The sequence below is a fragment of the Brassica napus genome, chromosome C7, assembly GCF_020379485.1.
Source record: "Brassica napus cultivar Da-Ae chromosome C7, Da-Ae, whole genome shotgun sequence".
Taxonomy (NCBI): Eukaryota; Viridiplantae; Streptophyta; class Magnoliopsida; order Brassicales; family Brassicaceae; genus Brassica; species Brassica napus.
In genome coordinates this window covers 48962797-48979493 of record NC_063450.1, presented here as the reverse complement: position 1 = coordinate 48979493, position 16697 = coordinate 48962797, and the positions used below count along the sequence as shown (strand labels likewise).

The 16697-nt window shown below is 35.6% G+C and overlaps 1 protein-coding gene across 1 annotated transcript; it reads left to right on the top strand.

Moving 5' to 3' along the window:
• The first annotated feature begins 188 nt into the window (after positions 1-188).
• On the top strand, positions 189-10324 carry LOC106440466 (separase). Its single transcript, XM_013882140.3, has 27 exons — positions 189-859; positions 928-1108; positions 1177-1284; positions 1450-1584; positions 1662-2113; positions 2464-2569; positions 2652-2777; positions 2947-3234; positions 3295-3411; positions 3598-3819; positions 3904-4014; positions 4096-4230; positions 4334-4702; positions 4790-4879; positions 5004-5267; positions 5344-5467; positions 5574-6329; positions 6682-6913; positions 7088-7190; positions 7284-7481; positions 7568-7623; positions 7709-7938; positions 8013-8256; positions 8474-8882; positions 9031-9270; positions 9362-9449; positions 9559-10324. Exons 1-27 carry the CDS (start codon positions 288-290, stop codon positions 10131-10133), a joined length of 6531 nt encoding a protein of 2176 aa, XP_013737594.1. The 5' UTR covers positions 189-287; the 3' UTR covers positions 10134-10324.
• Positions 10325-16697: the final 6373 nt, after the last annotated feature.

The following is a 16697-nucleotide window of genomic DNA, read 5'->3' as shown; positions in this document are numbered from 1 at the left end:
TCTAGACCGTCGCGACGCAAACCTGCTTGATTAGAATTGGGCTATTATCAAATATCAGCTGATATAATGGGCTTTTAATATCACATAAAGGCCCAAAACAAAAGAACAATTTCCACAAGAAACCCAGGTTCGATACCCAGAGAGAGTGAGAGTGAGAGAGAGAGCATCTCCCATCCCTTTTATAGATCAGTCAACTGTATAGTGAAGCGCATAAGAGAAGACCTAGAAAATGCGCGTCTTCCATTAGCAGCGGGAAACTCCCAACAAAAAAAATTCGAAAACAAACAATGTCCTCCGACGACCACCACCGTCTCCTCTCTCTCATCGAATCCTCCGACGATATCTTCACCTCCTTCTCCGATTACCTCCGCCCTTTCACCTCTCCACAACCTTCCTCCCGTTCCCTCGGCAAGCAGTTCCTCCCGTTCCTCAACAAATCGATCTCCCTCTTCCCCAAACGCCTCTCCGCAACCGCCAATCCCCAAGCTCGCGAATCGGCCGGGGATCTGTTCCGCGCGTACGAGCTTTGTTTGGATTGCTTGGAGTCCTTCTCCGCTCAGTTAGCCTGCAAGCCTCACACTCTTCAGCTCCAGAGATTGCGGATGATTTACTGTCTCGATGCTTGGGGGTTTCACGAGAGCGTGATTGTTCAGGCGTTTAAGGTTGTGGAGAAGCTTAGAGGCGGTGAGGTTGGGTCGAAGTTGTTGCCGGAGGTTAAGGAAGGAGAGGCGGAGCTTGCGATGGTTTTGGTTGAGGCTGTGGCGGCTGTCTTCAAGGGTGTGGCGATGTGTAAGCAAGTAGATGATGAGCCGTATAGAACGGTGCTTCTTATGGTCGAGGAGGTTAGAGATTGGCTCAGGTCAGTGTGGGGTTGATTGACTTTCTTCTTCGATTATAGCATAGGCTGAGATTTTTGTTATTGTGCAGGGTTTTAGATGCTAAGGCGTATGAGAAGTTGCATAGAGTGCTCGTGACGAATCTTGGTAAATGTGCTCTTTCTCTTGTTAGAGAAGCTGCGCGTTTTGATGGGGGTTTAGTGCGTTCCTTTTGCGATGCGACTGTGAAGGAACACTATAAGTTTGCGTTGTCGAAAGATCGGATTTACAAGGTGGGTTTCTTCCTTTGTTGTCTTTCCTTGTTGCTCTTGCTGTCATCTAATCCAATGCCCATTCCCAGTTTGCTCGCGATGTGCTTTCGGTTCTGTTCGGATTTAAGGATAGAAGAATGTCAATGACCATTGACATTTCAATGTCTGTGTTGCGCAGCTTAACTTGCCACTTCGAGGTTCGTACGCTTTGCATCGTACTTATCTATCGTCATGTGTGCATTGAGTAACTATTCCATATATCCTGGTGTCACCTTCTCCTTTATCTTTTCTTTTTTTTTTTTTCGACTTTAGGTTTCTGCTAGCTTCTCAGATGAAGCTCTATAACACTGCTCCTTTTTCAGGTTAAAACTAATGAGGATATAGTGGATTTTGTTGAGCACGTCTCTTATTGCGCTCACAAGTTTCGATCAGCAGGAGACGTGTACTGTATTCAAGTTTCAAAAAGGTTAAATGAGATGGCAGCTATTTTCTCCGAGGTACTTTTACTCTCCTTGGCATGTAAACCCGCCTCAACTTATTCATGGAGTTGATTTATAAACTGACTGCTTGGCAGGCGATACCACAACTTAATCTGATTCTTAGACTTTATTCGTCTGGGCTGTCCATCATGGTTTACGATTCCAGAGAAAGCAAGGTTAAAGATGCAACTGATGATTGGAAGATTCAAGCCCTGCTCGATGACGAGACTAGATGGCAAAATTTAGTTTCTTTACTCGGTATGGTGGATCAGACTGATTTGGGCAATCAGACTGATTTATCATTGGTTGGTGGACATAAAAGCTACCTCAGTAAAACAAATGATAGCTGTTCAGGCATAAACATGAAGAATTGGTGGCTACAATATGTAGATGCCTTGAAATTCTTGTGCCTACCGCTTGCGACCTTGATAACTTCAGTGAAAAGAAAAATTGTGCTGGGGACGGAAATGTCCTGCGCTTCTGCTCATTTGTCTACTATTCATGATGCCTTTCTTCAATTTTGTGATGGTTGTCTCTTCCTTCAGAGGTAAGGTGATCATTATCTCTCTTACGCTTAGTTCAGTAGCTGTTAGTCAGGATCGTGCTCTTCGGGAAGATTGTTTTGCCTGTCAATGGTGGAAATAACTCCAATATATTTGAAGGAATTTTAGAAGTTACGTCTTTTAAGTTGTTGATTCATGCACTACTTTTTTCTCTTTATTTTTATCATGTTAATATGCAAATGGTTGGCAGTTAAGATGTAAAATCTGATTCATGCAGTTAAGATGGCGTTTAAATCTTCAATGCACTTAGAAACTGGAAGCTATTTAATTGTTATGTGAAATCGTTGTATGTGGGCTGAATGCTTTTCTCACCTCCTCTTTGGCTATTTCTTAGATGCACATCTGAAAAGGGAGGTAGCGAAACTGACAATAACAAAGCTTTGTTAAACGTGGCTATGGCTGCTTTCATTGTCTCGTTGAGAACCCAGCAAAAATTGGAGGTTTGGTTTTTAGGTGCAGTGCATACAAGTTACAGCATGTCATCGTATACCTCATTTAGTGATCCAACATCTTCCTTTCCAGATCAGCGTCCATCTAGTTGAGAATGTAATTGCTAGTCCATGGATCGGATCTCAAGAACTCAAGTATATATTAGCGTCGCTATACAATGTTGGTGTCGTTCTGTACAGAAATAAGGAGCTAAAAAAGGTGGAGTACATGCTTTTTTAACTTCTTATATATTTTCCATGCAAAAAAGTATGAAGACTGGATGAAAATCTGCTCCTGCTTTATTTGTGTGGACTTATTTATCTGTATAATATATTCTTCTTACTCGTTTTCTTAGTACATTTTATAAAGTAACTGTTCTACCTTGCAGGCTTGTGAGGCGCTCAAGCTGTGCTCGAAGGCATCATGGAGATGTGTTGAACTAGATTGTCAGATATTTGTAAATCAATCTAGTTCACCTGAGCTGTCAGAAGATGCCATTATGGATTTCGTGGGTGAAACATGTAATAGGTCTGCATTCTACTTGGATGTACTCCAGCAATGTAGTAGATGCAAAATTAGACAGACTATCGTGCACATTCTGGAAAATTGGCTTTCGGCTGAACATCTGATGAGAAGGCTACCAGGTCCTGCGGCAATTGTGAAACAGTGGGTTAAGGTATATGTTTAATGAATTATCTTTCTTATATATATATATCTTAATGCGTGCTATCAACAGATAGAACGAGGATGTCACACGAATTTGGATATGGTTGATTCTTGTACAACTTTGTACTCATTGCTATCATCTTCCAAGAAAAAGTCAAATCGAGCTATCGGAAAAATCCTACAGCAGGTTGGATCCTAATAACCTTTCAGCTATTGGTTGGGTAGAGTTTGTACTTGCCCTAAGCTACTATAAATCCCGTTTTTTTACCTTTTCTTATATCGATGGATATACTTTACGTATCTGTAAAATTGGTGAAAATGATACTGGTATACTTTTTAATTTGTATTTTTTCTTCTTTGTAAATGATTGTAGGAGCTTCTGGCCTATGATGAAATGTTCTCTTTGAGCTCGAAACTAGGTCAACAAACGCGAATCGAAATAGCAGATATCCTCTTGAAGAATGTTTATGTCACAGAGGATATGCATGTAGAGAGAGCAAGAATCTTAGTATGGAAAGCAAGAATAACAAGGGCATCTGGAACTGAACATCTAGCTGACTGCATTCGTTTCCTGTCAGAAGCAATCTCTATATTGGTATACCTCTCACTACGTCAGAATTAGCAGCTCACTAATTAAATAATATATTTCGTGACCAAGTTATTTTGTGTATGAAAGCAGAGTGAGGTACATCATGGGCCAAATAAAGAGGGAGTGTCATCTTCTTACCAGTTACCTATTGCGTATTGCTTGAGAGCTTTTTGTACCCAGGAAGCTGAACCAAACTCAAAGGTGTAAATGCGTATGACATAGCCTCTAATTGTTAATAGTTGATCTTTCACTGAAAGATTTTGCCTCGTCTCTTTCGCGCAGAAAGTCTTTCAAGATATTAGTACTTCGCTAAATCTCTGGCTGAGGATTCCTAGCCTAGATGATAGTGAGGACAGTCTACCAACAGAAAACATAGTTCCATTACTGTATAATATGTTCGATTTGATGTCAGTGAAGGTATCTTTTTCCTATTTTCTAGTCGGACTACAGTTTTTAGTCGCATACTTTATTGTGCGTGCTTCATTTTATCTGGCGCTTGATACTTTTGTCCCATTCCCAGGGATGTACGGAGTTCCATCATCATATATACCAGCTGATTTTCAGATTATTCAAACGGAAGCATGTCAAATTGGAGGTCTGCCTTGGAATGATGTGGGAAAGTAGAAGGCTAAGTCATGCCCTATGCCCTTCTCCAATAAGTGATGCGTTTATCCTGGGCTTATCAGAGAATTGGGGTGACAAATCTACGTGCATTGACTTCTGGATAGATTGCCTGAAAGATTCAAAAGCGAGGCTAATTGGGTTCCAGCAGAACTTCCATGTTTTACAAAATGATTTCCTGCGAAGCTCCAAAAAGGATAAAGGTCACTTTCATTCAGATATCACAATAGATGATATCACAGATGCAGCTTCAGAACTCATTTCAAGTGTAAGACATTTAACTTATTTGCATAGCTTTTTCTCGCCAAATATTATTTATGGTGATATTAGATTTTGCTAATGAATGTCATTTCAGGCCTCACTTTCTGGTCAATCATCTTTCACAGCTGCATATCTTTATTATGATCTCTCTGAAAGGCTCATATCGTTTGGCAAGCTTTCTGAGGTGAATTTGTTAAATTTGTTATACGTTTGTTATAAGTATTTTACAAAACTTCCACAATGTTTTTGTTGTGAATTATTGCCAGTCATTGTTGCATGCACTTAATGGTAATGTGTTTTCTTTGCAGGCTCTGTCATATGCAAAAGAAGCCTACAGAATACGAACTCTTTTATTTCAAGAGAAATTTAAGTATACAGCTGAGAAGCAGTTCGAAAAATACAATGACGCAGGAAAAATATCAGAGATACGGAGTTATAGCATAACAGATTTCCAAGTGTACAGATCGTTAGCAACTAACTTTTGGCCATGTGGGAATTTTTCCTGGGACATTAATCACTGCTACTTAAGTCGTTGGAATGTACTCCAATGTTATTTGGAAAGCACCCTTCAGGTTCTGTTTCCGCTCAGACCTGTTTTAACTGGGTTCCATCACTTCTCTGTTTCTCAATTTGGTGCCAAATGTGCAGGTTGGAATTGCTAATGAGCTGATAGGGAATGGGTTGGAGGCGGAATCCCTTCTGTCATGGGGGAAAGCCATTTCATGCTCGCAAAGTCTATTCCCTTTTGTAGTTGCATTTTCTTCTGCTTTAGGTATGAAATAACTTTTTTTCTTTCTCAAAGTATTGTCTTATTCCTTTTGTTAATAAGCCACCTGATGTTTTGTTTTCTCTTGGTTTTTCTTCTTTATTCTCGCAAGGAATTTTTTACCACAAAAAGCAGAGTCTGGATCTGGCAGAAAAGGAAATCCAAAATGCAAAAGAGATATTAGTTACTAATCAGCGAGAGTTTTCATGCATAAAGTGCAAACTGAGGGTAGAAGTTACACTGGATAAGCAGCTTGGAGACATATCTCGAACACAAATTGATAGAGTTTCCCAGACTGATGGATTCTTGCATGCTGAAAGCTTGTTTAGTGCTGCCCTGGGAAAAATATGTTGCTCAGCATGGAAAAGCTGCATTAGATCTCATGGAGAAGATATTACTGATGGAACAGCGATTGACAAAAATGGAGGGGAAGTTTTAGAACATAAAGCAAGAAAAACAAAACTCTGTGTCAATAAAGAGCCAACTGAAAGCAAAGGCTCCAGGAAGGGCCGGAGAGCTAAAGCTTCCCAAACTTGTGTGTCAAAGGAGCATTATTTGATATCGGAGCCAACTTCAAGATTGACTCGTTCAATGCGCCAGTCACGTAAAGACCAATGCCAAAACTGTTCTATGCCTGAAGTTGTTTCAAAGAAGCCTAGCTTCTGTGATTTATCTGATTATTCTGGGGCTGAAAGCGTGTTGTTGGACACAAAAAACACAGTCCATGGTTTTTGCATTTGCTACAAAGGAAAATGTATGCAGTGTCTATCTGTAAAAGTACTGGCATCTGGGTCTCTCAACAGTTTGATAAGTTTGAAATGGGAACTCTGCCATAGGAGGCTTGCGTCTTCAATACTTGTTAACCTCGGTACGCTCTAATACCTCATCTGCTCATGGAAACGTGAATGCATGCATATTAAATTTTCCTTTTGACATGTTCCTGCTGATTACAATCGAATAGCTTGATTGGGTAGACGCGAACTGAGATTCAGTTAGCATTAAATTCGTAATTGCTGATTTAATAAGTAAAGGGTCTTGGAAACCTTGAGTGAGTTTTGACAAAAAAATATTTTGATCTTATTCTCATGTTTTCGTTTTGTTTTCTGGCCATTGTCTTGTATATACATGAAAAATATCCTTTGTTTATTTGCTGAAAGAAATATGTGAGATATACACATCTCAGTCACTAAGCATCGTTTAAATCTTGTTTTCCAATTCAGGAAAATGTTTGGCGGACTCTGGTAGAGTTCATCTAGCTCATGAAGCACTACTGCATAGTATCTCTGTTTTATTTAAAAGTAACCGGTCCAGCCACAACCAACCTTCTGTCAGTGAGTTGCTGGAATTTATTGGCCAAGAAGCTACAATGGATGTATTTGCTATTGATAGGGCAATAATACTATACAACTTATGCTGGTTTAGTTTGCGCAATTACCACTGCAGGGAGAGCAGGTATGTGTGACATCTTTTGGTTGTGCTCTTCTCAATTTTTCCGTGCTTAAGCTTTGTTCTTTCTGATGCTAAATTTATGCCACGAGAGAAGTCATACGTTGAATTGATCAAATAAACCCTTTAGAATTCTGTACCTATCATCCTCCTTACCCTCTTGATTGTTATTTTTAACAGGTTTATTTGCTGTGATCTGTCTCATATTCCTTTCCCAAAACTGGTGTCATGGTTGACATTAGCATTTATACTCAGCAGAGAGGTTCCAACAGTCTTTCAAAAGGTAAATGCTCAGCTTATTCTATGGTAACCTTTCTCTGATGCCTCTGTTTCAGTCTTAATTATTGTCTGGTATAAACCTTTTTCCCCCCCTCAGGTTTCAAGATTGCTTGCTTCTTTATACATGCTGTCTTCCTCAAGTGATGAGTTCTCATTCTTATGTGATGGAAAGGAGCTGTCTACAAGTCACTGGGTCTCATACTTCCATCAAGCCTCGCTTGGTACCCATATTAGTTACCAATTCATTTCGAATTTGAGCCGAGGACACAAACCACAGTGCCTCTCAGATAAAGAGGTAAGAGAAAGAGGCTGGATAGGTATCTTCAGCTTGTCAATTGGAAGTACGTGTTGCTTCTCTTATCTGACAGCTTGTATTTTCAGTGTACTGAGGCTACTTGCTCAAGTTGCATGGTTCCTGAGGAGTTGGACTTACCCAGGTATGACATGAGTTCACTTAAGCAACCAGGCATGCTATTAATTTCCTGTTGGCTTACTCTATTTTTGTCTTACTCGCAACTGTAGGCTTGCTCCTGAGCGTACTCAAGATCTTGTTCAATTTGCTAAAGAATTCTTCAGCAATCTTCCAAGCTCCACAATCATCTGTATTAGTTTGCTTGGAGGCGCTTTGAATGAATTGTTACAGGAGCTAATGCAAATTCGTTCCCCCGTTTGTGCCTGGGTTCTCGTATCACGCCTCACCTTGAAAAGCCAACCGGTTGCCACGCTTTTGCCTGTAGATTCGGTTCTAGAAGGTAAATTATAAACTGCCTACTGGTTGATCAATAAGGTTTTCCTCTTTGTACTCATGATCTCGTTGAACCACTAGACATGTCAGACGACGACAGTGCAACTATTAGTTCTACGGAAGCGACTCAAGTCAAGAATTTAGAGAGGCGCTGGCTTTGTCCATGGGGTTCCACCGTGGTTGATGATGTAGCTCCAGCATTTAAATCAATATTGGAGGAAAGCCACATTTCATCTGGATCTCCTGTAGAAGACACGAGAGAGCATAGAAATTCATGGTGGAAAAAGAGAAAAACACTTGATCATCATCTAAAAAAATTCCTAAGGTATGACGGCTCTCTTTCAGAAAGACTGATCAATCCTTTTCATATTTCTTGACATTTTGCAGAATCTTGTCACGCCCAAAAAAACTTTTACATTTTATTCTCTTCTTGTTAAGATTTTAAACTATGGCATAGATTTTAAACTATGGCATAAATTCCACAACTAGGTTCGAGTCTACAATTTTGTTAACAACATTCGGTAACCACTCTTTTGTTCTAGGAATCTAGAAGCTTCCTGGCTGGGTCCCTGGAGATGTCTGCTTCTTGGAGACTTGTCAAACTTCAAATTGCCTGACTCAGTACAGAAAAAACTGGTAAAAGATCTCAAGTCCAAGTGCAAAATGGAAGTAAACGAGATGCTTTTAAAGGTTCTTCTTGGAGGCGGGATTGAAAACTTTGAAGGAGAAGCATGCGTTGCTCAGCTTTCTTTAAGTAATGGTTGCTATGTAGGTAGAGGGGGATATCTTTATGAAGAAGATAGCTGTAAAACTCCTACTGCTGCATCTACTTCTGAAAGTAGGCATGGATTGGCTTTACAACTGATACGTGAAGCTGCAACCAAATTAGAGCAACATGACGGTTGTGACAATAGAGAACCTATCATTCTTGTTTTAGATCCCGAGGTTCAGGTTCGTCAATTATATCCTTTATCACTGTCGTGCACATGTATTACAACGTTTGACTGTCATGTGATGTCTATAGCAAATAAGAGTGTCCTTTTTATCCCTTGCGTTCACAGATCTTCTTACCTAAAACTGTGTTCTGATATTTTATTAGATGCTTCCTTGGGAGAATATTCCGATACTAAGGAAACAGGAGGTGTACCGAATGCCTTCTGTAGGTAGCATATTTGCTGTGCTAAAGAAGCGATGTCTCCAAGGAGAGCCAGCAAAATCTCAAGCTGCTTCCTTCCCTCTTATTGATCCGCTAGATTCGTTCTACTTGCTGAATCCGGGTGGTGATCTCAGCGAGACACAAGTCGAATTCGAGAGTTGGTTCAGGGATCAAAACTTTGAGGTAACATATAATATAGAGCCAGCATTACTCGCAGTAAACCTTTTTCTTGATGCTAAAATTTTCAAACTTCCATCATTGCGTATACTTTCAGGGGAAAGCTGGATCGGTACCAAGTGCGGAAGAGTTGACAGAAGCATTAAAAAGCCATGATCTATTTCTATATTTCGGTCATGGAAGTGGTATGACTGTCCTTAGCTGTTTAATCGTTAAACCTGTCTTTGGTGCAATGCTCGTTTACTTTGAGATTCGTTTTCTAATTAGATCTCCTACTGTATCTGATACTCGCAGGATCACAATATCTATCTAGTCGGGAAATAGAGAAGCTAGAAAACTGTTGTGCAACTTTTCTAATGGGATGCAGTAGTGGTTCGCTATGGTTAAAAGGCTGCTACATCCCACAAGGCATGCCACTCTCATATCTCTTAGCTGGATCTCCAGCCATTGTGGCGAATCTGTGGGACGTAACAGACCGAGACATTGATCGGTTTGGGAAAGCGCTGTTGGAAGCTTGGTTGAGAGAGAGATCAGATTCTCCTTCCCCTTTTTCTTCAGAAGGTGGTTGCAGCCAGTGTGAGTCATTAACTAACGAACTTGCAGCCATGAATCTAAAAGGAAACACCACCAAGAGGACAAGAAAACCATCTTCGCGTAACAAGCCAGCTCAATCGAATGCTGATGGGTCAGGGAAGATGGAGTGTAATCATAATCATGGACGCAAAATCGGATCATTCATAGCTGCGGCTAGAGAAGTGTGTACGTTGCCATACTTGATTGGGGCTGCGCCGGTCTGTTATGGCGTACCAACTGGTATCACAAGGAAGAAAGGAATTGAAGCTCTTCTTCCTTCTTCATCTTCTTGTTAGACTTTAATTTTGAGGGATACTTACGTGTATGAACGAAGTAAATCAGAGATTTTGACACGAGAGAAAAAAAAAAGGAGACTAGAGAAATATAAGAGATCCCATCTCTCTTTTTCTTCTTATATATATATTGTCAAATTGTAAAAAATGTTTATCACTAATCACATGTTTTATATATCAGTTTATTTACAGCATTTTCCTTTTAGCTTCCACGGTCTAATGATCTCTAACAGATGAAAAAATAGTTGTTGACCGTTATATGAGCCAGATTCTCTACTGAATTAAAACTTTGCAAAATGTCTATGAAACTGAATCCACTTTACTTGTGAAGTTGTGATTCAATTGCAAAAGAAGTATTCTCCAGATATACATACAGTAAAACTTCTATAAATTAATACTCGATAAATTAATATTATTTATAAATTAATAAATTTCGTTGGTCCCAATTTGGGCCGGTTCAAAATTTGACACAAATCGATAAAATAATAAGATAATAATTTTTTAGAAAATTCTATGTAAATATATGGTTCCATTAAAATTATAATAAATTAATATTTTATATGTATACATATTTTATATAAGTAAGAACCTATTATTACATTGTTTGTTTTATATTCACAATGGAATTATCTTTATATTTTTCTTAACATTTAATATATTTTTGATGAGATTTAGTAAAATTATATCTAAAATCACATTTAAGTTCTATGCAATATCTAAAATCACATTTAAGTTCTGCGCAATAATAATATTAATATAAATGTTAAATTTCAAAAAAATAACAATAAATGTTTATACACTAAAATCAAATATTTTTCTTATTTTAGAATAAATATATCTTAAAATAAAAAATCTAAATAAAATTTTTTTTGTAAATTAATATCTCTATAAATTAATAAAATTTCAAAATCACAACATTATTAATTTATAGAAATTTTACTGTACTTGATTCCATTTTTCAATTGAATAAAATTTACAAATGGAATATTTGACTAGCAAAGAAAAGGAATAATCTACTGCAGCCAAGCAAGCATCAAAAAAACTCTGGCTGCTTATTAGCTGAAATCTTTAATTTATCTGTAAACCCAACAATCTAAGCTAAACTGTACACATAAAAGAGAACTTATGTACATGATATGTACATTTGCATTTCTCGTCCGTGTGTTTTGAATGTGATGTCTCCATTGATGGCTCACGAAGCTCACTTGTGCTAGAGGAAGCAAGCAGAGAGAGAGAGAGAGTGAAGCAATATGAGGTTTATATAGGCTATGAGCACGACGAGAAGTAATTGATTTCGAAATTGGTTTGGCCACTAAACCAAACCGAAATAAATATTAAAAGAAATTCTCATTACCAAGTTTTGCGGTTTGAGTTGGACTGTTGTCTACTTGCATCATCAATTTTTTTAAGTGATTTAGGATCATCAAACATCATCTTCTTATAAGTTATAAATAATAAATCGAATATAGAAAAGTTTTGTGTAACATCCCTTGTCTTGGTATATGGTAGTATATATATTGTACTGCTTAAACAAGAGACTAAAAATATACAAGCAAATGTACTCTGAGACTAAAAATCAGCATATGAAAACTCACAATAAAACACTTGTATATGGAGAAGAAAAGTTGGTCTTGGTAGATTGTGAAAATCAGATCATTTGGAAAAGTTGAATATCATATATATAATTTCTTATTTTTAAAAAAGTATAATGAAAGAGTTGTCTCATCAACTTATTGTCTTCACTTGAATCATAAGCCTATATTATTAATCTCGATTGTTTTCTTGTTTTAATGTAAGGAATGTCATCTCAACAAGCTTCAATGGCTGGTAAAAGGGACAAGAAAACATACACACACATTACTTAGCTCATCGTGAAAGGGATGTGGTCCTACTAGCGTGCGACACCTGTACCGAGATGTAGAAAGATGAATAACTACAAAATATTTCGGAATGTATTATTAGTATAATAAAAAGCGGATAACCACTTGGTCTTGGAGATTAGTCATAATAATTAAATCAACGAAATACGTAGCACTAAATAAATTTATGTTACAAATATTGATCAAAATGTTTTATTAAAGAGGTAAATATACACTTATACTCTTAGGGTTAACTAATCCAAACTTTAAGGTTTAAAGTTGAAGAGGGAAAATTTAAGATTGAGATTTAAAATTTTATAAAATAAAAATTAAATATTAAAAATTTGAAAATAAAAATTTTAAAAATAGTTTTAAAAAATATTTTCGAACTACAAAAAAGAAAATTTGAAAAAAAAAATTTCGAAAAAAGAAATTTATAAAAAAAAAATTTATAAATAAGTCTGAATTTGAAAACATATGACTATAAAAAAAATTATTTTTATTATTTTTATTTTTTTATATATCTAGGACATTATGATTATTTTATCAATTAAATAAAATATTTTGGTCATTTTCTGTGATAAAAAAAACTTGAAAATACCCTTAAAACAATTCAAAAAAATAAATTAAAACAATTTAAAACCGAGCTAATAAAGTAAAAAAGGAAGAACAAAATGAGTCAAAGAAGGCACCGAACAAAAAGGTAGAGCTACCACGTTGGAATATGATACGTGGTGTTATTTAGTTGGTCCGTCACTGACGTGTGAGAACGGCGAGAGTGTGATCGCTGTTAAAATAAAATGATTTGTACGGACACATCGTTGTTTATCACAGCCATTGATTTTTTTTTTTGTCACGAATTTATCACAACGATTTAAGTCGCGAAAAGTTTAGTTCTCACCTGCGAATTCTTCATCTCTGTGGTTAAAGTGTAAACCAAAGCGCACGCATAATAAAACGAAAGTAAAGGTATAATGTTGATTAAAATAAAGTTGATAAAAAAGGTATATCTATAAATTTTCGTTTTGAAGATTTTTTTTTCATTATTGACGATTCCTTTTTTCTTTTAAAAGTGGATTCCCATATTAAATCTTGAAAAGTATTGGATAATTAAAAACATTAATGAAGTATTTACACAACTATCACCTCTTTTCTTCCATGTAAACACGGAGTTTTCCGTAAACTGATAATACAATAATGAGTGTTACAAAAAAAAAAATAATAATACAATAATGCATATCTTTTGTAATAACTACTATTTTTTTTTTGAAACACTTGTAATAACTACTATATCTTCACATTTTTGGTAAAAACATTATCACTCTTGGTCAGAATTATCCATTTGTACTTAATATGTTTATAAAGTATGAATGTGTTATGAAATGCTATTCACTCATTACATCAGAAAATAATCAAATATAAAAAGAATGATAACAGATTTAATAAAGGTCGTATAGTTTATTAATCTTGCGAGACTCAACAGTTTATTTCTTAAAATAATATTTACATTTTAGCAACAAAAAAAAGAGGGATCTAAATAAAGTTTTAGATCAGTAGAAAGCATCATTAAATCATCTATCATGCAGATATCTCAATTATATTCTGCAGATATCTATTTAGGTAAGAACTTGTTTGAAACGGTTTATATACTATGAAGAACTAACATTGTAATATCCCTAAACTGTTTAACAGCGAAAAGAATTTAAGATGTATGATTGTTTCAGTAAATTTTTGTCTTAAACAGTTACCCGTTTAGTTGTCAGATTCTTTCTATCTATTTATTTCTTTCAATTTCTGCGGAGATCAGAAGGTCAGGTGCGTGTGCGAATAAGCTATTGAGCACATCATGTCCGAGAAGAACTGGCAACCGACAGAGATGCTGGTTGTCTACAGATGAATTGATGAAGCCTACTTTGGCGGACACCGGTTCTAAAATCACCGATACTTAATACTTCCTCCTGTTCAAAAAGTTATACATTCTAGAAAAAAAATTGTTTCAAAAAGATGTATTTTTTATATTTTCAATACATTTTTTGTCAACTAATAATAAAAAATTGTGAATTTCAAAAACATTAATTGCATTTTTTGAAGTTTTATTAGTTTAGAAATATAGAAAATATAATATTACAAAAAACTATGCATTAATAACTAAGTTTTATAATAGAGTCAATTTGTTGTATATACATCATGTGAGCCAATATTAGCTAAATACCCCACGCACCTTAGACCTTATTTCTCTGTAGCATTTTTGTTGTATTCTTCCCATAATGCCCTTTTTTCTACGATCTCATCAGGTTTGGCCTCGTAAATTATAGCTTTCTATTCATTTCTTAGGTTTGCCAGCACATTGATTTTAAACCATATACTTTATATTTTTAATAGTTTTTTTCTTTTTTTCTTTATCCTATTTTCATTATCGTCAATGTTTACCATCTCTTTATTTTGCCTCCTCAACTCTTCATCAACAATCAACATGTTTTTAGTTGTTCCTCTCTCTCTACTTATTGATAATTCTTCTTTAGTGACCATTTTCTTATTTGAGAACCACAAAATTATTAGGAGAATCATTTGTTCTAGTAGTTAGATGGTGAGAGTGAATCTCTGGGATGCTAGAAGGTGGCAGCGAGAGTTTGAATCTTCCGATCTTTCTTTAATTACATGTTTGGTAAAATATTATGTACAAAGTTTTTTTCTATGTTCTTTCAGATGGTGAGAGTGAATCTTGAGATTCAAAAGAAGAGGAACACATAAGTAAAGACAATCGTGAAGGTTGCATAGCATATATCTTAGAAGATACATGTAATGTTAGCAGATAACAATATTCTTATAATGTATATGTTAACAAAGTAAACTTCAAGATAGATTAATTTCAATGGTGTAATGGTATTTAAAAGGGTTATTAACGAATAATAAATATCTTAGAGGATATGCATAATTGTTTCGGCTAACTAATAGTGTATAGCATATATCTTAGAAGATACAAGTAATGTTAGCAGATATCAATATTCTTATAATGTATATTTTAACAAAGTAAACTGCAAGATAGATTAATTTCGATGGTGTAATGGTATTTAAAAGGGTTATTAACGAATAATAATTATCTTAGAGGATACACATAATTGTTTCGGCTAACTAATAGTGTATAACATATATCTTAGTAGATAAGTAATGTTAGCAGATAACAATATTCTTGTAATGTATACATTAACAAAGTAAAATGCAATATAGATTAATTTCAATGGTGTAATAGGTATTTAAAAGGGTTATTAACGAATAATAAATATCTTAGACGATACACATAATGTTCTCAGTTAACTAATAATGTACCACATATATATTTTTTTTCTTTTTGGTCAAAATGTACCACATATATCTTAGTCGTGTAATGTTAGTGTATAACAATATTGGTGTCGACGGATATTATAGAGGTTACAGTGGCGGTCAGTGGCGGATCTACGGCCATAAAGGGTGGGGCATCTGCCCCATATGAATTTTATAAAAAATGGATTTTCTTTACTATTTATAACAGATTTTGGAAAGTTTGGTTAAGTTTGCCCCCCATCAAATCTTAAATATAGGGTTGAATGTTATTCTTTTTGACATTTGAAAATTTTGCCCCCCTTGATAAAACTTTCTAGATCCGCCAGTGGTGGCGGTGGCGACGAAGATTGACGTTCTCCGGGTGGTTGTACGTCGACAAAAAAAAATTCTGAAACAGATCGGAGGGGTTGCACGAGATTAGGAGACAGCGTACTGAATTTCAAGCCGTCCTCATTCTTAACAATGATCCGAATAGAGTTTGTTGGGTTCAATTTAATCAACGTCACCAAAAAATTAAGTTGTGTGTCTTATCTTTGTTATTTGGTTAGTCTCCTTTTTATCTCTTGTTTTTTTTCTCTTTAATCTCAGTCTTCTACGGGAAGAATCTGAGTACATGATATGATATCAATAGATATAGGGATATTATTGGATTATGGAAAATTGAATAGTTCACAGGGTAGTTACCTAATTTAGGCTAAAACCGTGTATATGGAACGTAATATCTCTTTATAATAAGTGTGAAAACTCTAAAACACTTACTCCCTCTATTTCTTAAAGAGTGTCACTTAAGTGTTTTTTTTGTTACATAAAAATTGTCATTTTAGATTTCCAATGCAATTTTTACTTACTTCAACTGAATATTAATTGTAAAATGCATTTATCTAATAAATAAATTTATTTATCTCAAATATTATTGGTCAATTAGATGTAATTAATGAAAACATAAATACATTTTAATCATCTTTTAATATGTGTGAAAAATATCTGAATAACAGTTATAATGAAACGGAGAGAGTATTATTTTGAAACGGAGGGAAGTAATTTGAAGTTCAAGATATCATCCGTAACAACACCAACAGTATCATTTACTAATCAGTTATCCCATAAAATAAATCTGTCGTACATACCAAATATATTTATTTATGTGCGTCGTACGAGTTGTCTAATTATAGTTTAATCACCCACTGAATAGACAATTTAAAATTCAAAAGAAGAAGTTTATATCATCAAATGAGCCTTGTCAATCCCATCGGAACTTATTCTTTCCCCTCCCAGAATTATTGCACTTATTTTATTGTTGATATATTTTGGTCTTCTTCTTTGGATTTTAAAGTTTTTACCAAAAGAAGAAAGAAATAACGTAATGCTACTAGTGAGCCAGGTGGAC